The sequence below is a fragment of the Zootermopsis nevadensis genome, unplaced genomic scaffold (assembly GCF_977971745.1).
Source record: "Zootermopsis nevadensis isolate Lab colony 2312 unplaced genomic scaffold, Znev_1.0 Znev_ptg000003l, whole genome shotgun sequence".
In the NCBI taxonomy this organism is placed as follows: Eukaryota; Metazoa; Arthropoda; class Insecta; order Blattodea; family Termopsidae; genus Zootermopsis; species Zootermopsis nevadensis.
The window spans coordinates 9146382-9173156 of record NW_028259135.1 but is presented as its reverse complement, the minus strand read 5'-3'; the positions used below and the strand labels follow the sequence as shown (position 1 = coordinate 9173156).

The 26775-nt window shown below is 44.1% G+C and overlaps 2 protein-coding genes across 3 annotated transcripts in view; one reads left to right on the top strand and one right to left on the bottom strand.

Annotated features, from left to right (window-relative positions):
• Mi-2 (chromodomain-helicase-DNA-binding protein Mi-2 homolog) overlaps nucleotides 1-26775 on the bottom strand; it is an 83201-nt gene that overhangs the window by 34977 nt on the left and 21449 nt on the right. The window contains exon 1 of one of the 2 annotated variants that reach the window (XM_087342388.1): nucleotides 16316-16513. The exons of the other annotated variant lie outside the window; for it this stretch is intronic. The gene's annotated coding sequence lies outside the window, so the exon portion shown is untranslated. Of the gene's footprint in view, nucleotides 1-16315; nucleotides 16514-26775 lie in introns of those variants that run through there. 2 annotated transcript variants of the gene reach the window in all.
• Nucleotides 1-26775, top strand: part of LOC110838637 (neprilysin-1) — a 35521-nt gene that overhangs the window by 3764 nt on the left and 4982 nt on the right. The window contains exons 2-9 of the mRNA XM_022081995.2: nucleotides 13197-13244; nucleotides 16496-16657; nucleotides 17823-17906; nucleotides 23314-23519; nucleotides 23829-24008; nucleotides 24519-24730; nucleotides 25421-25637; nucleotides 26250-26432. Of these exons, the coding sequence (XP_021937687.1) occupies nucleotides 13197-13244; nucleotides 16496-16657; nucleotides 17823-17906; nucleotides 23314-23519; nucleotides 23829-24008; nucleotides 24519-24730; nucleotides 25421-25637; nucleotides 26250-26432 (1292 nt within the window). The remainder of the gene's footprint in view (nucleotides 1-13196; nucleotides 13245-16495; nucleotides 16658-17822; nucleotides 17907-23313; nucleotides 23520-23828; nucleotides 24009-24518; nucleotides 24731-25420; nucleotides 25638-26249; nucleotides 26433-26775) is intronic.

Below are 26775 nucleotides of genomic sequence, written 5' to 3'. Positions count from 1 at the left end.
ATGCCACAGAATAATCAGTACCCGAAGCATATACTTTCTCAGAAGCAATTTCCTTCCTTATCCCTGTCATTAGCATGACATGACGTGTGTTGTCTAGGCTGCAACTTAAGACGTGTCTTTCGCAAATTGTCGTGCACTGAGGTAAAAATACACATGATGCCGAGGAAGACATTCCGAATTAAGGCTCATGAAGAAACAGGAAGTGGAAGAAATCCGCGCATTGAAGAGCTCCGTAAACAGTATTCTTCACCAAATATTATTTATTACGATGATCAAACGAAGGGGGATAGATAGATGGGCAAGGCATATAGCGCGCATGGGAGAGATGACACATGCACGCAAGATTTTATTCGGGAAATCTGAAGGGATGTCACCACAGCCAAAGAGGATAATATTAAAATGAATCATACGATTCATCTGGCTCCTGTGGATGTGGGAATGAATTTCAGGGTTCCACAAAGGACAATTTTATGGCAACAAGCGACTGGTAGCTTATCAACAAGGGCTCTCCTCCAGGGAGTCGGTGTCATTCAATTGAAGAATCATGACGGGCTCCCTTTTCAGTCATCTGCAATCGAGTGCCTGTAGAGGCCCCAGCGCGAAGCGCGGGTTCACCGCCCCCGCACCAACTACGCCTATCTCTGCTTTGCTGTACCCCAGCAAGACTGCGATTAAGAACCTGTTTTAACACCCAACGCGTGTCACCTGCTAGGTTATCAGGTTAGGTGCATTGCGCCGACACTTTTTTTCTCGAATTTTAACATGCGGATTAAAACCTTGCAAAAGAAAATGAAGAAAAACAAACTCCGTTAAAAGTACATATACAGGATGTTCGATTTAAAACGCAACCCTAACTATAACACACGAAGTCCAGGTACATAACGCCGAAATCCAGAGAAGGAACGCGCGTGATATTACCGACAGAGAGGATTAATCAGCTCCACTACCCGGCCGACTGTTCCCTTCGAGATAGGGCCCCAGAATTTTGGTCGAAAGACCTGAAAGTAAGAGGCAACTTCGAAGAACTAGGTGTAGATGGAGCAATATTACAATTTACCTTCCAGAAATACCGTGTAGAATGGATTCATCTGGTTTAGGACAACGACCGGTGGCGAATTCTTGCAAACACGAAGGGACGACGTTTCTATGGTACTATATCTACCCACAAGTCCACACGGCGTCGCAGTCCAGATAACCGACATCGCGTATTCACTACCGTGAGAACCTCAAATCCCATCTGAATAATTAACCGTGTAATACGAAGCCAATTACATGTTAGTTGCGCAATTTAATACAGTGTGTTTAAAATAATCAGCGCAGTCGTTAAGCGAACTTACGCGTTACGGGCCGGCCGGACTCCACGGGAGAAGCGACCGTCTCTTCCGCTTGGGTGCGCGCGCACTAGAAATAAACTCCCTGCACAATGAAACGAAAGGTTTTGATGCGACCTATTTTCAGCTACGCTCCCCATATTTAGGGTCTACACATACACAGTGACGCATTACACCACTAACCGAACCGGGAAACTGCAGCAGACTGTTTGACCACCATTCGATTTTAATGCATTCGGTCCAACTTCTCCTTGTTAATAATTGTGATCTGATTATAATCGGGGTACTACCGGAGTGTAATTACACTCCGGTAGTATCCCGTTTCTCGTTCCACTGTGCGCGTTGTACCGACTTGACGTCCCACCCCACCCCCGCGTAATTACAGTAATCACCCTCTGACGTTCGTACCTTAACCCTGGTTCCTTCCTATGAATTTTACATGGCACTTGTTCCGTGCAAAATAGCTTCATAAAATCAATGCGTCTTTCACCTGTCAAATAACCAGAACATTTAACGGTGGTTTCCAGTCAGGTCATGAATGATCACGAAGTAAACACACATCACTGTTTGTCCTTTAACGTTCAGTGGTAACTATGTACCCCCACCTCCTTAACAGACAATAAATCTTCATTTCGTACGATTCTCAGAATAAACAGCGATTATTTCCTTAAACAGCGTTAACCAGTCGATCTTTGTAATGGTGAAGTGTGGTGTTTTCTTCGCGGTACGGGCTGAATTCTTCAATATTAATCTAGACGAACTATGTGATTCTCAGAATAAACAGCGATTATTTCCTTAAACAGCGTTTACAAGTTGATCTTTGTAATGGTGAAGAGTTGTGTTTTCTTCGCGGTACGGACTGAATACTTAAATAATATTTAGATTATCTTCGGCTTCAATGGATGGACTGAAGGTAATGCCGCAACATCTACGAACAGTGTCCACTCCGGTCACGACGGAACCAAAAGCGCTTGACGAAAATTCATTGCAGAGAATGAACACCTGTTTCGTTCCGTACAAAGTTTTGGTCGGACAGCCTGAAGGGAAGTGATCGCCCGTAAGACCTAGGCGTAGATGAGATGGTAATATTAACTTATTACTAAGTGAATAGGGTTGAATTATTGTGGCGCAAGACAGGGGCCTGTGGATGTCTCGTGTAAACACGGCAATGAACCTCCGGGTCACACGGAGATTTCTAGCAGCTTCTCAAAGACGACTCATTCCATGTAGTTAGTTACTACCTATTCGGCTTGTTTAATATAACCTCATGGTACGTAAGACAGTCTCAGGAATCTATCGGCCATTTATATAACCCAGTTTATGTTTTAAAAAGCCGTGTCTCAATGGAACCGAAGCCTCTGACGGTCCCCTTGTCCATCCTCCAGATGGCGAATGAGTGAACATGGACAGCGGATGGCATGTTGATGACAGGGGAAAACGGAGGACCTGTTGCCAGTGCCACTTTGTCCTCCACAAATCCCAAGTGGACAGCCCTGGGGTTTGGTAGGATAGTGCGTGCTTCTTGACCTGACTGTACTGACGGCCATCCAGGGAGGAAGCAACTGTCACGATCAGGCCAATTGAAACATTACACGCAATCAAACACCCTGAAAGAAGCCCTTTACTGACAACCAAGTAGACGCACTGGACAAGTCAGAACCGACAAACTGAAATGGACACGCCACGAAGATCTGTGGGGATGTGGAGGTATACCTCCACGCATTCTTACCCTCGGCACCGGATGGCGGTGAGAGCTAAGATTTACATACTGGTCGCTTTGCCCTGGGTGGGGTGGGCCCCTAAAACGGTTTGAATGCGGTTGCGAAAATGATATCTGCCCCCGCCGGGAATCGAAATGTAGTAGTCCAGCCAGGAGCAAAGTCGTACTGATTCAGTCATTTTCAAACGCACATGGCTTTAAGAATTCACAGGATGGACGTGATATTGGTCAGTTGTCACAAGTGTTCCTTCAGAAGCCATTTACTGAATGCTAAAACAGGTGGTAAATATAGTTACCAATACTCTAATAGTAATAGGACTTCTCATTATCGTGTTCACAAATGCCAGAGTCAGTGGATGATATCCTGAGCCAGTTGAGTCCAATACTTACCTCCACACTTTTATTTACCGATATCAATTATCATATTATCCTTCCATCTACAATTGGGTCTATCGTGTTCCCTCTTTCCCAGTAGTTTTCCGACAAAAATTGTACGTAATTTTAATTTGCACACTGCGTGCTACATGTCCTTTCCGTTTTATTTCATCGCTCTGACAGTTCAGAGAGCACGAACGTCCTCAATACGTAATTTTGTGATTCTCCCTCGACAGAAATTCTGTTTAGAATTTCAGTCGACATTTGTCATTCGGAGCGTACGGCTGAATCCGTGTTGCAAAAGTTTCGCTTGATGCATTGCGGGTGTCCGTGTTGGGTGTGAAGTGGCTAAATCCTGTTCTCTATTTTGAGCCTGATGACACTGGACGGGCAACATAATTACAGGAGCAGTCGAGTTTTAGACAGCTGACGCGACACTCCAGCGAGTCAACAGCCAATGCCAGCGCCTGGCTTCTGAAGTGGGCCAACCGCAAATCGCGGAGTGTTCACAACTAGTTCACACTGCCCCTTACTGCCAGGCAACAGAGAAGCATTTTGTAATGGAGAAAATTACATGATTAGGAGCTCATAACTGGTACTCCTCGCTCCTATTGTCTTGATGATAAAATGGGCATGTAGTAGGCATGGATGAAGCACGTACATTTAAGGTTTTCACGGCGGTGACAATTTTTATTACGGTCTTCTGAATTGTGACGCGGCATTTATTCGGGTAGGGCGGGGCCAAGAACTGACGCCGAAATATGACCGAAATGTCGTACAGGTCCCTCAGCCTCGGACAGGTTATTTAATCGGTTAACAAACTAAATTATAAGCATTCGGTTCATAAATAAATATTCAGGGCTAGTTCATGGCCTAAGTATTCAGGTTTCTGGTCAGGCAACGTCCAAGGAAGCTACCAGCAGGACGGAACACCTGCTTTAGCAGACCACGGCTGTGCAACTTGTAAAGAAAAACCCTCGAGTCCAACGCCAGACCCCAACACTGGGCGCCATCCTCAGCCGTATCTATGACTAGATCTTCCAAGTGTGCCCTTTCCACCAACACCGATTTTGTACGAACGCTTTATTACGACGTACCGCGCCTCGTCCTCGAAGAACGTCTTTGAGATCAAAGCAATAAAACACACCGTGACCTTTGGTTTATGGCAGGGGATCATCTCGTTGCCGTCGTTAATGAACGAGGCCGCGGAGAATCGTAATACAACCTCGAGAGGCAAGTCGTCCAGCTGCCACGGACGCTCTGCTACGCGCACCAGCACTGCCGTCGCTGATAACAATACGTGCAGCGCCGGGCACGTTACGTAAAATGCACACACTTCAGAGGCGTCACTTCCTCTTGCGATGTTCTTAGTTGCGTGACGTTCATGACGGCGATAAGACGAAACGAGAACGTAATTTTGACGGTACGTTCCGTGCGCTGTTTACGCGGCTGAGCTTTATCTTCCATATTATTAAAAAAAACATTTCAGACGACATTTTTATATACTGAGAACCTTAATAATCTACACGTTTCTCCAAATACTGTTCGGATTATCTAAATCAAGGCGTGTGTGATCGTTTAGCACACAAGAGGGGATGAGAAATACGTAAAGAATTTTGATCGGAAAGCTTGGGAGACCTAGACGTGGACGGGAAATTTAAATGCATGTTCGGAAAACATGGCATAATTTCTAGAAACGTACTGGCGATTTTTATCCTTAATAATACCCCTGATTTAATGCAAATCCTTCTCCAGTCACGAAGAGAGAAACAGTGACGGTGTTGGAACGGCACTGAATTCGATGTTGACATGCGATGACAATCAATCCATCAACTTGCTTCTTACACGTACTTAAAGTGTTACATCTCCTCCTCATGCTTCAATCACGCAGATGACGTTTGATTTCGGATTACATAATCCTGGGCAAGAAGTTTTAACATGCGCAGTAGACGTGTGCGCTGCTGTAACCACCAGGAAGAACCCACTCAGGGTGCATCAGATGCGCTCATTCGACGCAGAAGCCCTGGGTCCATTTTCGTCTTTTTCCTTTGTTACTGAAGAATAGGCCTTGGAACAGCCTGATCGCCCATCCAAGAAACCCTACAGGCTTTCATAATAATGTAACTCTTGAAATCACAGTGGTAACTATACGTACCACTTACTTATCATTCAATAATTTTGCATTTTGCTCACACTTTTTATTTATGGGTCTCAATATGAACAGCGATTATTTCTCTGAACAGCATTAATCAAGAGATAGTGGTCTAGCGGTTAGAACGCTGGCCTTGTAATCCTGGTGTCTCGGGTTCGATTCCCGGCGGTGCCCGAATTTATAACTTGTGTTGGGCAAGGCCGTGGTCTAGGCAACACGGAGTTTTCCTCCGGGGGGCTTCCCCGGTTTCTCCGTGGCATCCCAACAATTACTCCATTCACACACAGAAGAAGGCAATGGCAAACCACTTCTGGATCATCTGCCAAGAACGTATATGAACAGGTCCCAGTCCGATAAAAGGATGGAAGGATCCTGTTCATATGGACCCGTCGTCAGACAGAACACTAATAATAATAAAGTTGTCATGGAGACGCGTTGTGTTTGGTTAGACCACCAAGAAAACAAGATGGAGCTACGCAGACGGACGTCCATGTCTGATCGGGGATGAAAACCTGCGACTCAAGTGTTCGAAATATCTAAAATCATCACCTTAGGCTATTCCACCACCATACGTGTACTAGGCTATAAATTAGTGATTATAACTTGTCGCTACTTACAAGTAGGCCACTCCGATCTGCAAAGTCATCGAGACAAAGAGCCCTAGAAAGTCTGCATTATGCATACATAATGGAAAATACTGGGTAATACAGACAAAACATGAAGAGAGCTATGAAGTGTGCATGATCGAATTATAATCAGTGCATCAGAAAGGTCGATCTATTTTGAGAACAGAACGAAAATAATAATGGAACGCGAACATATCTAGAATAAACGAGGGCTGGAAATATAAACTTTCTGGAGTACAAACGTGTTCTTCAAACCACAGGTTGTTGTTGTACTGAGATCCGAAATAATATTTGCGACTTGGGACCTTCTTGCGCTATTTTAATACGAGACAATTCTTGCAGTGTTCTAACAATGACCATTGTTGCGCAACAATGGCCCCATTCGCTTGTATGTGGGGCCTTAGAGCAGTTGTTGACCTCCTCAATAAATGTCTACGAAAGAATAAAAGAAAAAAATAAATACATAAAAGCAGCAAACCCCTAGAGAAAGCACGCAACTCAACGCCAGGAGGTTAGACCACCCAACGGTCACAGCTGCGTGTTGGGTTATCTGACTTCCCCGCTTCCAGCAGTCTACAAAGAAGGAACTTGTGGCTCATCGCGTGTTTGAAAACAGAGAACAGACATCGGAACGAGCGCTCCACAGAGCAAACAGGCCTCAGTGTGTACGCAGCCACCACCTTTATGAAGGAACCCAATCGATGTATTTAACTGAACATAAAGCAGGTTATGACGCAGTTCGTTCCAACTGCACAAGGCAAAATTTTCCCGCTCATTAATAAAGGACGAGGTTATTAAGACGTGTGGGGGAGGAAAGTGGGCACTAGATGGAGGTGACCAGCTTCACGCTCCGACTGCTTTACTCCCGGTAAGGGAGGTGGTATGTATAGTTACCATTCAACTTTAAAGAACCACCAGCTTAACAAGGCGTGTTGTCCTGCATGTGGATGGACGAGCCCTTTCTGACAGATGTTATCAGAACGTGTTTCCAAAGATCTGACCAGAAATTCCTTCTACTTGCACGCAAGGTTCGCGTTTCTTGTTGCCCTCTGCGGAAGCGAATCAAACACGAAGTGATTGACAAATGAATGCGTTGTGATTTGCTGTCCTACTGCGTTCTCGTTTATTTTCATTGGACTGCATGTAGCATTCCTACCTCCCGCAGATCAGAGGAAAACTATAAATCATTGCGAATGTCAAGCCGTCAAGGAATGCCTTTCATTCACGGGTATTTTACAATACATTCGCTACATACAACGTCGCAGAATAAACACGATTTAATCATTTCAGAATTAAAACAGAGATGACCTAATTGCGACGAGTATTATAATACTCGTCTAATATTAGATAATGACGACATATCATCTCCATGTGATTACGTATCGGATTCTTAACGTCGGTGACTTATTCTGATTCCCAATATCCATTATTCTGCGTTTATCAACTCTTCTTATTCTTCTACTTCTCTCTCTCCCACTGTGTCCTTCAATCGGTTTAACGGCGCTAAGGAAAGGCTGGTGGTAAAACGCAGGACATAAATGAACGTATAAATAATTTAAGACGGCTACGAGTAGAGACGCTATGGCCCCGGATAAGTGGACAAGACGTAAGAAGAGGCCGAGTAGACAACATTAAAATGCTGGCTTCCTATTGGTTGGCCAAGCGCATTAACTCGTTCGTAGTCATACCGTTTATTCTAAGAGACACAATGACCGTGGTTTCAACTTGGGACACGTACTCCCCCACTGTAGTAGGACTGCGGCCCAAATCAAATCTGTCCCAGCAGAGTAAGTGGTCAAAAAATATATTAGGACTTCGTCGTACACGTCATAGGAATAAAATGTGAGCGGGAAATATATTTCCCACTGTCCACGAAACCGTTCGAATGATCACTTACGTCGCTGTCGCACTCAGGTATCTGACTAGTGTTGGCCATCTGTCTTGTCCGGAATCGATGTGGCAGGCTGAATGCTGTCAGAAGAGACTTATGGCTTCTGCGCGCAGTCAAACGTAATTATGACGAAATAGCTTTTGTTAATGGGCACACGGTCGATCACTGAAGGGGTCAATTATTCAGATACGAACAATAAATATAATTTATGCGTCGATCAAAAAAGCAACCAACGAAAGTTCCGATGGTACGTGATACTAACAAGTATTAAAAACATCTGTAGTTTCTCGGTGCATCTTGGATCATGCAGACTCTGTTCCAACTACAGAGGTTAGCATGAATTTTTTTATGAGAAAGGAATATGGCCATGAATGAATGAATGAATGACATGCGAGAATTTTCGTTGCGCTATCCTGGAATTAAACTGGAGGAGCTGGGGAAATCCACTGAAGTGGTCGCAGTGGCAACTAACACAGCAGAGATTTTAATCGAGACACTCCCAAACACATGATATGAGTGTTGCCTGACCTGTGATGCATCTGATGGTTCCGAAGGGTTTTCGTAATTACAGGATGCGGTACTGATACTTGGGCACAAATTCAAACCTCTGAGGTGCGACTACGTGGGGCTAAAACGCGGCGTTCAAAGCACTGAACAAGAAGATGAAGAAGAAGGAGAAGAAGAAATTAATGATATAATCGTGTGTGACGTAGGACACAAGGCCAGCTTCTCAGAACTGCCAGAGATATTGTTTTTTGAAGAGAGACAAGGCCTTGGGAGAACGCGTACAAAATACAGAAAGTAGTAAATCAGGAACAGAGGAAGAGGGAAGAAGAATAAGAAGAAGGGAAGAAGAAAATGATAAATAAGAGAATGAGAAAATTAAAGAGAAAAGAGCATAAGAACGAAAAGAGGAGGATAAAATAAAATAAAATGGAAAATTTAAAAAAAATGAACGGGGCGGAGCGCGGAGACGAGAAGAAAAATGAGGAACAAGAAAACGAGGAAAATAAAAATAAAAACATGGAAAGAGAGACGAATAAGGGCAGATACTACTTCTGTCATAAGATCCTGATAATGGAGGCTGAAACGTCGGTCAATTTCCACAAGACTACACGACGCCACATCGCACAAGACAATCTTCTTTATTTAGAAAAGAAAATAATTCAAATTTTGTATCGACGAAAGTATTGAGATATTTATGCCACTCATGCTCTCAAAGGCCCATTTGACCCTTTCGCCTCACAGAAAGCAGAAACCGGACACGCTGGTGCAATAACAAACACCTCACGCTTATAAATAAACACGTAAAAAGATTACTCCGAGCGCGTACTCTAGTATGACAAATCGCTTCCAGTCGTCTGCTTCTAACCCAAAGCATAAATGCTAATGCTGCGTAGCGTACGGGCATCTGGCTTTACGATCGCACGTCATAGGTGCAGAAAATGGGGTCGGCAGTAAACAAAATCGACTTCGTAATTGATCGAGTCTTAGTTTATTTAACGACGCTTTAATATCCGGCAATGTTGCGTCGAATGATAGAACGATTTCGGGGGGGGGGGGGGGGGACGAACTAAAAATATCCTTACGCTTCTTCACGTCGTAGAAACTGAGGAAAACAGCGATATTCTCTGTCTTCTAGCACATATTTCAAACTTAAAGTAAGCTGGTAGCAGTTCTCCTTGAACTGGAGTGTTCTGCTTAGTTCGTATTTGATAACAGGTCTGTTCTCAATGCATGTACGTGGCAGCTGTCCCGCTACACGACATGTAGGCGCTTGGGGGGAGAGGCGGTATATCCGTCAGTTGCCCTCCTTTCCAACCTCATCTCGGATGTAATCCTGACACTTTCTACGTCTTAGGTCAAATGACTTCGCGTCCCTTGGGTGAAATATTCTCGACACGTAATGGGAAATTTCACGAAGATGATACGGAGGGTGAGGCGGAGCCAAGCCGAGGGAATGAAAAAGTTCTTAAAAGTTACGTCCAATCTTCACGGCCTGGCGTTCAATTCCAGAATCTCGGCACATCGTCACGCTCGGTCCTTGGAAAGAACTCAGCCCCTCGTAACTTTTACTCTTCATTTCGGCTTGGACGGTGTTTTTACTCCGTCGCTGCGGGCAACTGAGCAGCTGAGCATACTCTCGAAGGTGTTGGAATTTCACGAAAGACTCTTAGCTGTACCAAGGACTATGATTTGCATTTCATTTCGAGTGCGTAGCAGTTGCGTTGATAGAAGATTACCCAGCAGATTCTTTCAACAGTAACCTCCTAATTTTTTAAGGTACGAGATTAGAATCTCGGCGGCGTTAGGGGCTGACAAAGGATTTTCATGGATGTACTCTGTCTCCCAATACAAATGCCAGGATAGTACCTTACAATACGTCACGATCGTGTCCTTACAGATCCTTAAGTAGTCACCACTTACAATCGCGCCATCACCGTGTAATCTCAGCGGAGCTACACGATCGACTTCGTCACTTGAATCGTAATGGTTAAACGTAATTCGAACTAAGAATACAGCAATTCCGTTAAGGTGGCGACTCGGGCCTTTTAAAAATGCACGGGGTGGAGTCCTTGAAAGCGAGTCGCTCAGCTAGTCAATAAATCCCTATGGATCCGGACGGTTCATTGTCGTCCTCACAAAAACCCGCCAATGGTTCCAAACCCAATCCACGATCAAAAACATCCTCCAATTTCTTTGAAATTAATTTTAATATTATCCTCCCATCTACGCTTAGGTCTTCCAAATGATGTCTCGTCTTGAGATGGATGAAAGTGGCTCAGAATCGACTTCTGTTACCAAACTGTGAATCAGTCCATTCGTTAATTAATGTGCTGCTGAAACAGCTAATGAATTACCAACTATTTCGTGGTCCACACGTCACTGAACTTCCGTGTTATATGCGGAGGCCGCTTCACGGCGCTGCGAACAACAGGAGTGCGCCTCAAAGATCACGTTCAAGCCTTCTTTTGTCCTCCACAACAGAACCTTTGGTAATAATTCTCTAGAAGCCTGAATTCGGAATCAATTCCAGTTGATTGAATTCCAAAAGGATTTCGGTCGATAGAATCGTGTTAAGGGGTGGAAATTTGGAGATTACGGGCTGGAGGAGGGGGTAGCTAACCACCCGTCTTGATATATCCCAGCATCGGAGTGGATAACGCTGCTGTATTTCACTTCCGCCTCTGCGCCCCGTTCTGAAACACCCTCAATGACCATGAAACGATTCATAGACCCACGAACCGGCTTGGTAGCCACTTCCTTATACAACCGGTTCTTCAGTTATGAAGCAACTACCGTAGCGGTGCAGCGATGCTGACATCTGAGAAGGCAACCCTATAAATAGGAACTATGGTAATAATACTTTCAAGGCTCCCTTTTCTTGTCCCTATGGAATTTCAACTGCTAGCCAAGTCCTGGGGCATAGAACCACAAGCACATACAAATTAAAATTGAAACGTAACAAGTTAGAATGGGAATCAGAAGACAGCGTTTACTTTTCAACCCATCCTTTCACGAATCTTCACAACCCAAAAGGGAAGACAAAAGAACTGAAATCTTCATGTAAGGACCCTTAAAAACATCCCTATTCATATATACATTTAGTTTATTTCCGAGCGAGCGCGCTCAGGTAGACGACCAGGTCGATCCCCCCCGTCAAGTCAGGCCGGCACATAACACGGTTGCGCTGCCCAGAAAACATATTTTACTTACTAAATAAAAACAGTAAAGCAATTAATGCATGTGTGTCCCGATCATTTCGGGACACTGGAGGATTGAAGGCAAAGAATCACGGATTATAACATCAACATCAGATGGCGTGCGTGATCAGTGTCATCCAAAGAAAAAGGTCTGGGGAGGTTAGGTTTGGATGCGTAAGGTTAGGTTAGATTAGGTTAGGTTGGGTTAGTTTAGGTTGGGTTAGGTTAGATTAGGTTAGGTTGGGTTAGGTTAGATTAGGTTAGGTTGGGTTAGGTTAGATTAGGTTAGGTTGGGTTAGGTTAGGTTGGGTTAGGTTAGGTTGGGTTAGGTTGGGTTAGGTTAGATTAGGTTAGGTTGGGTTAGGTTAGGTTGGGTTAGGTTAGTTTGGGTTAGGTTAGGTTAGTTTAGGTTAGGTTAGGTTAGGTTGGGTTGGGTTGGGTTAGGTTAGCGATCATTTGTTATTGACTGATTCTGGTTCTTGTTGAGTAACAAGTATTTACGAATGTGTCACTACTTCCGATGTTCTCGTTAATTTACTAGTAAATTAATAAGTGTACAATTAATTACTCATTGAATGCGTACTTCCATTGCGTTAAACCTGTGAAGTAGACATATATTCCAAGCCATCCCACAGGTAAAGTAAAAATTTTCTCCAGGTCTCTCACGGATGCACGTGGAGAGAACCAGTTGACAACAAAGACCTTCAGAACTGTCTTACCGTGCGTCGGATTCTCCCAAATGACAAACTTTATCTGTACTGAGTCGCTGATGCATAACTGCCTGCCGGCCCTAATGATCCCGGGGCACCTTGAGAAGATAAGGACGGTCCTCGCTTCATGGCGAGCTTGAAGTCAGGATTTAATCAACACACTCAAACGAACCTCTTAAATTGGCTTACGCTAATTCTCTTACCATAGACCTATAGTCGGGAAAATCGTCTCTGATTTACAGCACAACTGAGGAAAGTAAACCATTTTATATCCAGACAGTAATTAAACGTAAATGACTAGCATAACTGCGCACTTTAAGCCTGTCTGAGACATTCTGTGCGCTTGCTATAAAACTTGTATTCTGCGTGAGCTGCACAGGCAGAGTAGTTGTAAGATCCAAACAATTTCGAGAAGAATTAATGACGCCAATTATCCTCACATTACCTCACCTACTTAAGTAATCTACTCGTACTATTAACGCCATGCATTTTCTTGGAAAATTTCCTTCGTCTGTTGGGTAAAAATACCCTCTCGTTTCGTTCCTCATTCTGCTTCTGTCAGGAAGTACAATTGTAAAACCTAATCTGTTCAGTCCACTGGATTACGTTGATTTGTACTGTTTCTTTTAAACATGTTACAGGGTGTGCATAAAAATGTCTAATGTTGTGTTTCCTTCTTTCTTTCAGCTGCCATTTCGAAGAAAGTGTGCTTGACGGAAGAGTGCGTGAGGACAGGTAATTCATTTGTTTCTTAAACAATATAATGCGTAGTTTCCATTTTGTTGCACGCCAACACGCGATCCCGACCGGTCAGGGTAAAGTGGGTATAGTTGCCCGACGTTTATTCAACCATGACAGATGGCGAAAACGCGTAGATAAATGCGTGACGCGGCCATTTCCGGAGCTATCGCACGCGTTTGTGCTTCTGATAATGGCGGAAACACTGACGTCAGAAATGTCCAGGGTGAATGCCCTCAGCGGGGACGAGCGAGATTTTCTGAACCTGAGGAGCCACAGGCGGTTTCTTGGCCCTTGGGTCAGAAGGGTCAACTATTCTTCGCTGTAAGGGCGGGGAGAAAAATACAGAATTCAAGAGACAGCTCAACTTAGACATTCAGTACTATCAAATAAGATTGGGAATAAGAGAGTAATGTCAATATCGGAACATTTTCGTTGTGTGAGTGGCAACACTGCTGACGCCTAGTCATATCGTAGTTCAAGGTCAGACTACGACACGCTGCGAGCGCGGTTAGGTTATAGACCGTTTATGCTAAATTTAAGTTAAGTAAACAAAAGACGATATCGAAATCAAAGCGACGTGAATTAATTTATATGTCACATTCGTTGTTGCTAACTGATTAGGTGCCACGTGTGTGCCCCCCCTCCAATTAAATTCGCAGTAACAGAAGGAATCTCATGACATGTACGCAGTGACAGCTTTTTCGAAATACTTAAAATTTTGCTAAGCTCTTGTTCAGAGAGTCTTTGAGCGTCTTTAATCCCGCTTACTGTTTACTGATGCTTTACAAAATGTAAACGGGGCTAGTTCTGTGCCAGAGGACAATACGTATATGCCATTCTTGCAGTAATTTAAATTAGTGCCTACACTTCGTGCACAAACGGCAAACCACCGAAACGCCCAGCGTCACACAGGATCACGAACAGCGACGCTCCATTATACATCACCACGCGGTAACGTATATGGAATTCTATTCTGAATTAATATCATTATTTCAGGTACCGACATTAAGCTGATTAAGTTTGTGATGTGCCTTTATCAGAGCACGAAGCCACTCGTGGGGCCGAGAGGCTTTCTAAGTTGGGTTGCGGAGGAGGGGGGGGGGGGGTTTGCTGTTGCTGCTGCTTAATTAAGCTCGGTTTTCCCTGCGAATAATTACCGCGGACGACGTGTCAGCCACAGGGTTCCAATTACACACGAGCACGTCGCTGTAGTAGCAATCAGGAGTCTCATTAGTTACAAACTGCTGGTAACGTAATACCACGCCAAGCCAATCACAGGTCTGCATTATTTTCAATCAATTCCGTAACCGCACGAACCTGCAATTAATTTTAGTGCCCACTCCCCACCGTCAGGGCAGAAAATGTCAAAATTCGTGGTATTTTCAGATTATCAAATTCTCTCTTATAAAACAAAACGCAGTTCTCTGTGCCAAAGCATCGCACAACATACACATATAGGGAGCAAGGAGGTAAGGCTTCACGCATTCCATACCTTGGTATTAGACGAAGTTGATCAGTACCAAGTTTAACGCAAATCAAAAAATAACACGTAAAAATGTAATTTTGTTTATTTCAATCACTAGACTTGTAGAAGGAAGACGGGAAGTCGAAACAATCTAAACTAAGTGATAAATTAAAAAAAAATTGCCGGGAAAATGTAGAGTTACTGAGTGTTGAAACAGGTGGTACATATATTTACCACTATCATTTATAGAGTTAAATCATGTACATTAAAACTGAAGTATTGCATGAGTGTAATAAGTGCATCGTTGGCCTCAAACTTCTCAACACAAAACAAAATTACACCGGAAAAAGAAAAGTGGATATGACATCTGAAAGTGGTGTTTCCGCAGCGAAATTAGATCACCTTTGAACGCGCTGCGTCGGTTGTGTCAGACGTGCGGTAAAATGCGTACGTCACACTCAATTACCGCATGCGACAAATTACGCAGTTTCAAAGCGCGCCCGTGTTTTAATTGGCACCTAACCCAAACTTTCCGCTTGGACGACACGACAGAATAGTCCCCGTCCAGCGCATCAAATCGAGCGCCATAGGGAAATAGCCACTTCAATAACAAAAATTCCCGAACAGCAGCCACACGTCTGGAAATAAAGTAAAGTTTGTCCCACTATACGCCATGTAGGCGTTTGGGGTGAGTGGAGGTATAGCTCCTACTCTTTCTTGACCTCGGCACTAGATGGGGGTGAGTGGTCGGCATCACGCCCCGGCCGGCTTTACCCCCGGGAAAGGACCCCGGTACCCATTGGACAGGAGGCTGGGTGGGCCCCAGAGCCGGTCTGGACGCAGAGGCTACAGGAAAAATCCTCTGCCGCCGTCGGGGATCGAACCCCGGCCGTCCAGCCCGTAGCTAGTCACTATACTGACTGAGCTATCCCGGCTCATACACGTCTGGAAATGGACGAGATTATTTACCTCATGCACTGACATCAAACACGTGTGACTGATACAGCAATTTAAAACATTTCGTATTCAGTATTATGCACCATTTTTAAGTAAGATTTAGAAGATGGCTGTCTTCTGGGTTGTAGTGCCGTGTAGTCTGATAGAAGTTTACCGACGTTTCGGAGGTCCCTGCTGCATCCATCATCAGAACGATGAGTGACTCATCTTTTACCAGACTTTACGGCGCTACAATGCAGGAGACAGCCATCTTGGTACTTTTTTTCCTTTCATAAAACTGCCATTTCTATAACGTTCCTCTCCTCTGACTGAATTACATCAGGCAGGAAACTGTGACCCCAAAACAAAACTAGACGGACGAACCGTTGAAATCAACGGGGCACAAGATACCAGCAAATACCAACGCAGAAAGCCACCCGTCCATCACTCTAGCAATACGAATGCAACTCAGAGAATGAAGCCATATTGTTCAGGGGTTCTCAACCTACGGCCCGCCGATGAATTTGTGTTCTCCACAAACACATTTGAGTATCGTCCTGTACGATGAAATACAGCCACCACCTTGTCTGGCTGTAAGCAAGCGATTGATACAAATAACTCGTCACTTAATCTGTTACGGGAAATAACGGAGAAGCATGCTAACCTGTTTGCTTAGCGGCATTAATAGTCACCACGAAGTTTCAAAAAAACTCGCCTCGACAGACATGAGAGGGTGGATACAGTTGGTTTACAGGTAGTGGGCCTCCGACAGAGTCGCAGACGAGAGTAACGGCACCCTGTATCAACAAGTTTTTCGACTAAGACTGAACCTTGTTTCTCGCAGCGGCGTCTCTGCTCGCAGCGATGGACAAGACGGCAAATCCCTGCACCGACTTCTTCCAGTTCGCCTGTGGAACCTGGAACAAGAAACACGTGATCCCTGAGGACAGGAGCAGCATAAGTACCTTCGAAGTGTTGGCTGACCAGCTGCAGGTCATCCTCAAGGGTAAGATGTGTCTGATCTCATTTCGTTGCTAGTCGAAATAGCATTTAAGAATTCGGCCCGTACCGCGACGAAAACACAGCTCTTCACCATTACAAAGATCAACTGGTTAACGCTGTTTAAGGAAATAATCGCTATGTATTCTGAGAATCATAATTCGTCTGAATAATATTTAATAATTCAGTCCGTACCGCGAAGAAAACACAACTCTTCACCATTACGAATATCAACTTGTTAACGCTGTTTAAGGATATAATCGCTGTTTATTCTGAGAATCATAGTTCGTCTGATTAATATTTAATAATTCAGTCCGTACCGCGAAGAAAACACAACTCTTCACCATTACGAATATCAACTTGTTAACGCTGTTTAAGGATATAATCGCTGTTTATTCTGAGAATCATAATTCGTCTGAATATATTTAATAATTCAGTCCGTACCGAGAAGAAAACACAACTCTTCACCATTACGAATATCAACTATTAACGCTGTTTATTCTGAGAATCATAGAGAGAGAGAGAGAGAGAGAGAGAGAGAGAGGAAATTGGTGGGGGAGAAGTGAGAGACACTTCGATATCTGGGGGGGGGAGAAAGAGCATCTTATAGCTAGAAGGTCCCCAGGCAATGCCCGCTCGTCCTTCTGTTAAGGATAAAGTAAGAGTGAAGGCGTTAGTGTGATGATTGGCATAAAAGACGGAATTTTGAAATTTTGTATTAGAGAAGGAGAATCATAGTACGTCTGATTAATATTTAAGAATTCAGTCCGTACCGCGAAGAAAACACCACACTTCACCATTCTAGCTGTCAGCTAGTTAAGAAAAGGAACGAGAAACCCCAGTACATCCATACCGCGTGTGGGCATCTGCACTGACCGAGACCGTTCCCTCGAACCCAAAAGGTCAATAAAACCGTTTGTGTTAACTATTAAATTATTTACAAATATTGATTTACTAGTTGCAACTTTCACTTTATCACAAGCACATGAACTCTGAAGCCGATTAATGAGACAGAACAGAACGGCGAAATTCGAAACTTGTCTACAGCAACAAATGTTTTCCATAAAGCAAAAATAAGAACGATAGTCTGTCACATAGAATTCTCATAGACGCACAGAACGCTTGGTTTGACCTAGATCATTTTCTCACTTCCTCCTTGTTTCTGGTTACAGGAGTTCTGGAAGAACCAATCAATGAAAGTGACAACGAAGCAACACAGAAGGCGAAAAGGTTCTATAACTCATGTATCAACATATGTAAGTACAAAATGTGTCGATGTGTTCAAACACAGAAACCAACATGGACGTATTTACTTCTATTGTATCCATATAGAATTATCAACGACGAGAAGATGCAAAATTTCCATTCAACAACGTCTAGGTCTTAAAATGGCATTAAAACACCTCAGTCACTTCATTACGGCGAGACACGGTCAACAATGAAACTTTCAACACGTGACTTCATATAATTCTACAACAATGGGATCAAAATAATAAAGAAATGCAAAAAAAAAAATAATATTCTTCACAGAGTTCAATTATAAATTCTTTTCATGAAACTAAAACAAACGAAATTAACATTGAGATGGTTGCCTTCTAAATTAGTGCCGTACAGTCCGGCAGAATGTAGCGCGTATATCGGATATACCAAATTTCATCAATTTCATTTCATTGTCCTCGGATATCTTATTATTTTGGCTGACATCTGCGTATTGACGCTGTGTCCAGCTGTAGCCGCGATACATCACGGATATGAAGCATGCGGATGGACAAAATGGTTCACTTCGTCCAAAGAAATTACAAAACAAAACAATGTCTAAATCCGCAATCACATGAACTAAGCTGTTTTCTAACGTTATCAGCACTGGACGTTAACAGGCGATATTCTTACGTTCTTAAACACAAATTTACTTCTGGAGGGATAATGATCATCGTCTTGTTAAAGGCTCCCAGGCTTTGCCCGCTCGTCGTTCTTATAATGGCAGAATGGGAGTGAGAAAGTTAGACACTGCACACACGAGCGGATTGAGACGCAGTGGATTTTCTGCCGCATTCATGGAACGCACTGTCAGCGTCATGTCATACTTACGACAATATCAGTCCGCGGGTTTACCTAATAGAGGCCTTTTAAGTTTTCAAGGTCATTCGAAACTCATTTTTTCAAACGCATTTTTCTGCCGATCTGCAGGAATCTGAGTGACCATATTTACGTCCGTTTGAGGTCACGCACATGTCAGCGTCATGTCATAGTCTCGACAATATCAGTCCGCGGGTTTACCGAATAGAGGTCTTTTAAGTTTTCAAGGAAATTCGAAACTCATTTTTTCAAACGCATTTTTCTGCCGATCTGCAAGAATCTGAGTGACCATGTTTATGTCCGTTTGAATTCACGCACATGTCAGCGTCATGTCATAGTCTCGACAATATCAGTCCGCGGGTTTACCGAATAGAGGCCTTTTAAGTTTTCAAGGTCATTCGAAACTCATTTTTCAAAAGCATTTTTCTGCCGATCTGCAAGAATCTGAGTGACCATATTTACGTCCGTTTGAGGTCACGCACATGTCAGCGTCATGTCAAAGTCTCGACAATATCAGTCCGCGGGTTTACCGAATAGAAGCCTTTTAAGTTTTCAAGGAAATTCGAAACTCATTTTTTCAAACGCATTTTTCTGCCGATCTGCAGGAATCTGAGTGACCATATTTATGTCCGTTTGAAGTCACGCACATGTCAGCGTCATGTCAAAGTCTCGACAATATCAGTCCGCGGGTTTACCGAATAGAGGCCTTTTAAGTTTTCAAGGTCATTCGAAACTCATTTTTTCAAACGCATTTTTCTGCCGATCTGCAGGAACCTGAATGACCATATTCATGTCAGTTTGAGGTCATGGATAGGTTAATGTCACCTCAAGATCACGACAAGATCAGTCCATGGTTTTGAGTAATATAGGACTTTAAATTTTCAAAGCTCACTTCAAGAACATTTTTTCTCACGCTTATATCTACCTAACTGTATTAATCTGTGTAACCATACTCATGTTACTTTGAAGCCATTTAGAGCTTGCGCGCATGTGCTGTAGTTTTACCGCTGCGGCAGAAAACCCGCTAGTGCGCGCTACCCCTTATAGGCATAGAAGCTTGAAACACAGAAATTGTGATTTACATAATTTATGGTGAAATGATAATTTACAAATTTAAGCGAATCGAGAGAGAGAGAGAGAAAGAGGAAATTGGTGGGGGAGAAGTGAGAGACACTTCGATATCTGGGGGGGAGAAAGAGCATCTTATAGCTAGAAGGTCCCCAGGCAATGCCCGCTCGTCCTTTTGGTAAGGATAAAGTAAGAGTGAAGGCGTTAGTGTGATGATTGGCATAAAAGAAGGAATTTTGAAATTTTGTATTAGGGAAAGCTGAGGCTATTAATTTGGAAGTTTAGGACATAATTTAGAAGTTCCTACTGAGGGGGGGGGGGGGGGGGGGATAAATTTTGACGGCGTTAAGGGGTGGTAAATTTTGATTAATTTACATCGGGAGGGCTGCATGAGAAGCTTGCAGTGGCAACTTGGAACTTGGGAACCATCTCAGCATTTGCTTGAAGACAGAGGAAAACCAAGGAAAACTTGTGTCGAGATGGCCGGTCGCAGGACCTTCCGGATGCGCGCTGACTTCTAGCCAGCGGTCCGGCAGACAAAAGAGGAACTTGTAAGACCCCTAGGTTTCCCTAACTTGTGCCATGGGCTTTATTGATAAAGTCAGCTCCATCTGATGCAATAATACAACATAAGATGATGGATGCAGGTCATCCGTGTTTCCGTAGTCTTCTTCAGCTGATGGTTTCGTGGTCTGGTCCATGGCAGGAGTTCCGCTGGAGCGTCCTCCGATGAACGGCTGGCTAAAATGAGTAGGGTTTTGCCCAAAATGGACTTTACTTTATTTAAATATGTGTAATTTGTAGGGTATGTGCAGGATCAGCCCCCTAGTAGGGCCCGCGGTCGCTGGTATTTAACGTAAATGGGGTCATATTGACCTAATTGCCTAATTTGGGAGTTCTCATATGCTTGACTTTTAGCATAAAATTTATTTGCTAGCTTCCTGACATGGTTGCGGAACGTCTCCATGCCAGTTTGCTCATGTAAAATTTCGATTGACGTTACCCTTGGGAGTTTCGTTATAATTCTTAGCACCTTGTTCTGAAAAACTTGGAGCTTACTGACGTAAGTTTTGGCCGCGTGTCCCCATGCCGGTGCCGCGTATGTTTTATAGATTGTAAGTGCGAGGTTAATGTTGATGGAGGAGGACTTGGTAAGGATTGGATAGAGTTGGCTGAGCCTGTGGTTGGCTCTGCACACTGCTTTACTTATATGTGATTTGTAGGTGAGTTTGCGGTCCAGGATGACGCCAAGGTATTTGGCTTCATTTACCCGGGGGATGGTTGCTCCAAAGATCTTCAGGGGGGGTACTTCGCTGCGGAGGTGTGACAGCCGTTTAGAGAATAATGCCACCGAGCATTTATTAACGTTAATCTTAATCCTCCATTTTTCAAACCAAGGCTCGAAAGTTGTAATGGCTTTATTCAGTTTATTTGCCGCCAACTGTACGCTGCCTGATCGAGCAGTGACGCTCGTATCATCAGCGTAAATCGAGACGGCCACATTATTACCATTTTCTATGGTTGGTAAATCATTTATATAAATATTGAATAAAACTGGCCCTAACAGGCTGCCTTGGGGGACTCCTGCCTGAATAGGACGCCGTGTGGATTCCGAATTTCCATGGACAACCGTGAAGACTCTGTTATTCAGGTAGTTGTGTATAATGTGGATAAACTGTGCGGGAATTCCGGCCCTGATAAGTTTAGAAATGAGTCCGGTTGTCCACACCTTGTCGAAAGCTCTTTCAATGTCCAAAAAGAGGGCTAGTGTTGTTTTGTTGTTATTGGATCCCAGGGTAATGCGTTCAATGAGGCGTGTCAGCGCGTGAGTGGTTGAGTGACCTTTTTTAAATCCATATTGGTCCTCCCGTATTAAGTTTAATTCTTTTAGCTGTGCGTTTAAGCGTTTCAAGATTATTTTTTCTAATACTTTGGCTAGCGAATTTAGGAGGCTGATTGGCCTGTAGTCAAGTGGTGAGGACTGATCCTTGTCCGGCTTGGGAAGCATGATTATTTTAGCAACCTTCCACTGAGACGGGAAGTAGTTGTTTGCTATTGAAGCGTTGAAAGGCGTGGCTATGAATTTGAGGGCTGGAGGGGGCAAGTTTCTTAATACGATATTCTGTATGCCATCGGGACCAGCTGCTTTGCGCGATTTGAGATGGCGAATTATCCAGCCTAATTCTTTGTAGTTTGTTTTTCTTATCGACGGGGTGGGGGGTTGGATTAGAATATCCCTGACAGTGTGCTCGGTCCGTTGAGTGAAATCACGGTCTAAGTCCGTGTTAGTCGTAAAAATGTCCTGTAGCGTGTCGGCAAAGAGGTTCACCTTTTCGTCCTGTGTGACGGCGGATCTACCGTTAAATTTCAAGGGGGGTATGCAGGTGGTGCTATTTGTTAAACTTTTCGTAATTCGCCAAATATCGCCGTTATTACTGGTGTCTAGCCCTTGCAGCGTATGTTGCCAGGTGTCGTTTAGCTGATTTTTTATGGCCGCGTCTATTTGTTGTTTTAGGGCGTTTATGCGGGGGCGAAGGGCGACGTTGTGCGTCCTTTGCCACGTGGTTCGCAATTTATTGCGTTCCTGGATTAGCAGTCGTGTCGACAGTGTTATAGCTCCTGATGAATTCAGTTCCTACCTCAAAGAGAACATACCCGTCTCCATGACAACGATCAATTGGTTTATGTTATGTAGGGGAATAATCGCTGTTTATTCTGAGAATAGATAAGAAACACACAAATACACTCTGTGGGCGAAATGCAGAGTTATCGAATGTTAAAGCAGAAGGTATATACAGTTAGCATTGCACTTTAAAGGGCTAATGGACGGGTAAATTTTGGGTTAGACCTACTCAAAAATTGATTGATAGCTGTGTAGTTGTAATGTGTTTACTATGGACATTTTCATATCGAACTTCTTGTTCAGAAATTTGAGCCATGTTTGCGAACAGCAGTGACGTATGCTCTCTGTCCGGCTAGACCATCAATCTCTCAAATATTAATGTTTTAAGCAGCATTAAGAAACAAGAATATTCTCTCGCTACTAACAACGGACGTACGAAGTCACAGAATCAGGGGAAAAGTGGGGGGGGGGGGGAAAGCGGAAAAAAGAGAAGTGGTTGGGATAAAAGATTTTAGTCCCTCAGCTAGTTAGGAAATCCCTTACCCTTTAATGGAACCCGAAGGTACATTACCGTCTTCAAACGAACCCAACGCTGGTCCCGATGCAAAAGAATGCAGTGCACACCCTCCCATCCGATTTCTCTAAGATTCACTTTAATATTATCCCAGAACCTACCCCTAGCTCTTCCCTCAAGACTTTCCAGCACAAACTTTATATTCATTTGTTTCTCTTCGCCTCTTTCTGCTACAAAAGTTTACTCTGGAGGGCGAAGGTACGACGTCTTCGCGGACATACGATAACGCCCCGTTCCTCCCTCCTGCCCTGTTGTACGAACTTCGACGTTCCTAGTTGAAGACAGACGTCGTGACCTCGTCCTCTTCCTGTCTTTCTTGCAGCCCAGATCAGGAAGCTGGGGGACACTCCTCTGAGAGAGGTCCTGGCGTCCTTGGGAGGTTGGCCGGTCACTCAGCCCAACTGGACGCCCCCAGAATTCTCCGTCGAGACGTTACTAGGTCGTCTGAGAGGTCAATACAACGAGGGAGTGCTCGTCGAGCAGTGGGTCGGCCCTGACGACAAGAATTCGTCAGTGAACATCCTCCAGGTGCGGACAAAGTAAGAAGAAGACACGGAGCTTCACGTGTGTTACTTCCTGTTCCCTCCCGATATTTCGCCACTCGTCCGTCTCCCATATCTTCCGTCCAGACGCCGCTTTCCCCTGAGAATAAACCTCTCTCACTTTGGTCCAAAACAGTTTACGTTATTTCTTTGTTACAACGAGTTTAACGGCGACGTGAGGCAATGAAGTGATATCGGGAAGGAGGCAAGGGATAAAGATACGAAAGAAATCGTTCCCCGTTGAATTTCAACGGGTATGTCCCACTAGTATGAGTGATGCCTACGGCTGTTTCAGCTGGACCAGATGCAGCTGGCTCTACCCAGCAGGGACTACTATCTCAAAGCCGACTCCGAGGGCGATATGAAGGCTTATCACCGCTACATGACCGAGGTGGCGAAGCTCCTGGGGGCGAACGGCACTCAGGCGGCCGACGAGCTCCTGCAAGTGATCCTCTTCGAGAAGGAACTCGCCAATGTGAGTGAGCGAAGGCTCGGGGATTCATGGTATCAGACTGGGTGACGAATTGTCGAACGTCGTGAGACTTCTGGTTCTCACGTAGGCGAGGATGACGACGACAGTCTTCTGGGACGTTGCCCCGTGTAAGTCTCGTGGAAATTGACTGACTAGTCGCCCTGATGATGGACGCAGAAATCACCTCCGAAACGTCGGTCAATTTCTACGAGACTTACACGACGAAACATCCCATAAGACGTTCATCGTCATGCGAGTCGGTAGGTAAGTTTTTTTTAAATGGAATTTAGAAAGTCCATGTACTTGGGGTCGTCTGATTCATGTTCAGTTCATGCAACGATACGTTGATCAGTTAGTTCTCAGGCTCTGAACAGGCGAACTGACGGATCAACGTGTAAGTCAGCTCGTGGGTGCTGGAGCTAGGTGACGTTGGTTTCCTTAGTTTCGTAGGTGAATTTAAGTTGAGAGATGAAATATTCCATGGCTTCTTACTGTGTACAACCGGATGTACAGGCTTCGCTTCCGGAAGCAGATCGTCATGACACTAGTGCCATCTACAGGAAGTTGAGTCTGGCGCAGCTTCAGCGGGAAGTGCCGCAGCTGAACTGGCTGGAATACTTGTCGGCGTTCCTGGACGCGGACATTGACCACAGCGAGCCTGTAGTCAGCTATGCTATGCCGTACTTCATCGAGATGGGACGCATCATCCAGAAGACAGACCGCAGGTTACGATCAGCAGTTATTATTATTATTATTATTATTACTTTTTATTATTTTAATATTATTATTATTATCATCATCATCATCATCATCATCACTACTGCTACAGAATCTTCGAAAACGTGAAAAAAGTTAAAGCATTCCAGAACGTCAGCAAAGACTCGAAAACAGTAACAAGGTCAGAAGACTTTTAAAATCTGTTAATGCTTCCCAGCAATTAGTTGAGAATATTCTGCTTTCCCATTTCCTGTTTGAAACTACAATTTTACGTCGTCCTATATGAGATACGAGGTCATCTAATCTGTAAAAATTCGGACTGACCATATACAAAACGCATGGACAGATGACATGTGCGTAAAACTTTCGGTTAAAAAACCTTACGTAAAGAGTTCAATCGAAAATCCTAGGTGTAGATGGGGGACAAGACCAATTTGGGTCTTACGGAAACAAAGTTCGAGCATGTGGATTGGACGGTAATAAACATTCGTCTATCGACTCTTCAAGGACTCTGTTCCGTGGAGTATGATACCAACATTCGTAAGTGACGACTTGTTTGTTTGTGTGTCTTGTCGTATTCATCAAATATTTCGCTCTGAAACACCGAACACTTTGTCCCTCGCAATCCCATTGTCTGGATGAGGAATGTCAGGCCAATATTTGATGAAAACGAAACATAAATGGGTGTTATGCTACAGGGTGATTCACAACTACGTGCTGTGGCGACTTGTGATGACCATCATGCCTCATATGATAGACGAGTATCAGCAGAAACGCGTCGAGTTCAGGAAGATTTTGCTGGGGATTCTCAGCGAGAGAAACCGCTGGAGCCAGTGCGTCGAATGGACGAATAAGAAACTCGGGATGGCGGTCGGGGCCCTCTTCATCCGGGACAACTTCAACCACGACAGCAAGGTGGGTGCACTAGCAGTTCACTTCGTAAAGAATCAGTTACCCGGCCCAAACTTTCACTACGCTGTTTACAGAAATCCACCGAAATTGCATTTAAGAATTCAGTCCGTATCGCGAAGAAAACACAACTCTTCCCCATTACAAAGATCAACTGGTTAACGCTGTTTAAGGAAATAATCGCTGTTTACAGTGAGGATCATAGGTCGTCTGAATAATATTTACGAATTCAGATCGTACCGCAAAGAAAACACAATTCTATACCATTACAAAAATCAGTTGGTTAACGCACATAAGCACATATATTAATAGTTATCACTGTGCTATAAATGGTTACCAGACACAGTCTGTCGAAACAAAAAACTTGTTCTGATGGCATTTCATGTAGTTAAGGGGGTGTGAGCCAGCAACTCCACTCTCATTTAACAACAGATAGGAGGATAATATTAAAACTGGTCTTAAGAAAATAGGGTAGCTGTGGGCTGAATTCAACTGGCTCAGGATGGGAACCGGTGGACTTCGGTTCCATAAAAATAGGGAAAGTTCTTGACTAGCTGAGCGACTATCAGATTATCAATAAGGCCCGAGAGGTAACGAGAAAACAATGTGATGTGGCAGGAGACGGCGCTCGAGATGATACACACGATCAGGGAGGCGTTCAACGAGCTACTGGCGGACAACGACTGGATGGACGACGAGACGCGCACCGTCGCGAAAGAAAAGGCCGACGCCATGAACGAGCGCATCGGCTACCCGGAGCTGCTGACGAAACCAGACGAGCTCAGCAAGGAGTACGTGATGGTGAGGCCAATTTGCAACGGCTCGAATAAGCCTTCTGTTCAATTTAAATATATCTTCTGGAAAATTCCAAAAATCTTCTGTTAAATTTACATACATATTCGGGGGAATTTCAATACCATGATAAATTTAAATGCACCTTGTAGGAAACTCAAATAACCTTCCGGTATCAAAAGTATTAGATCACGGCGATGTTGCCACATTGACACGACAGCGAAAGGGGGGGGGGGGGTCTTTCCGGAATAGGGGGAGAGGCAGTGAAGGAAACCAGAAAGGAAAAAAAAATACAGCAACTGGCGACCTGTGACTTCAAAAGGGAACATCGCCCTATCTTCTCAATTTTGAC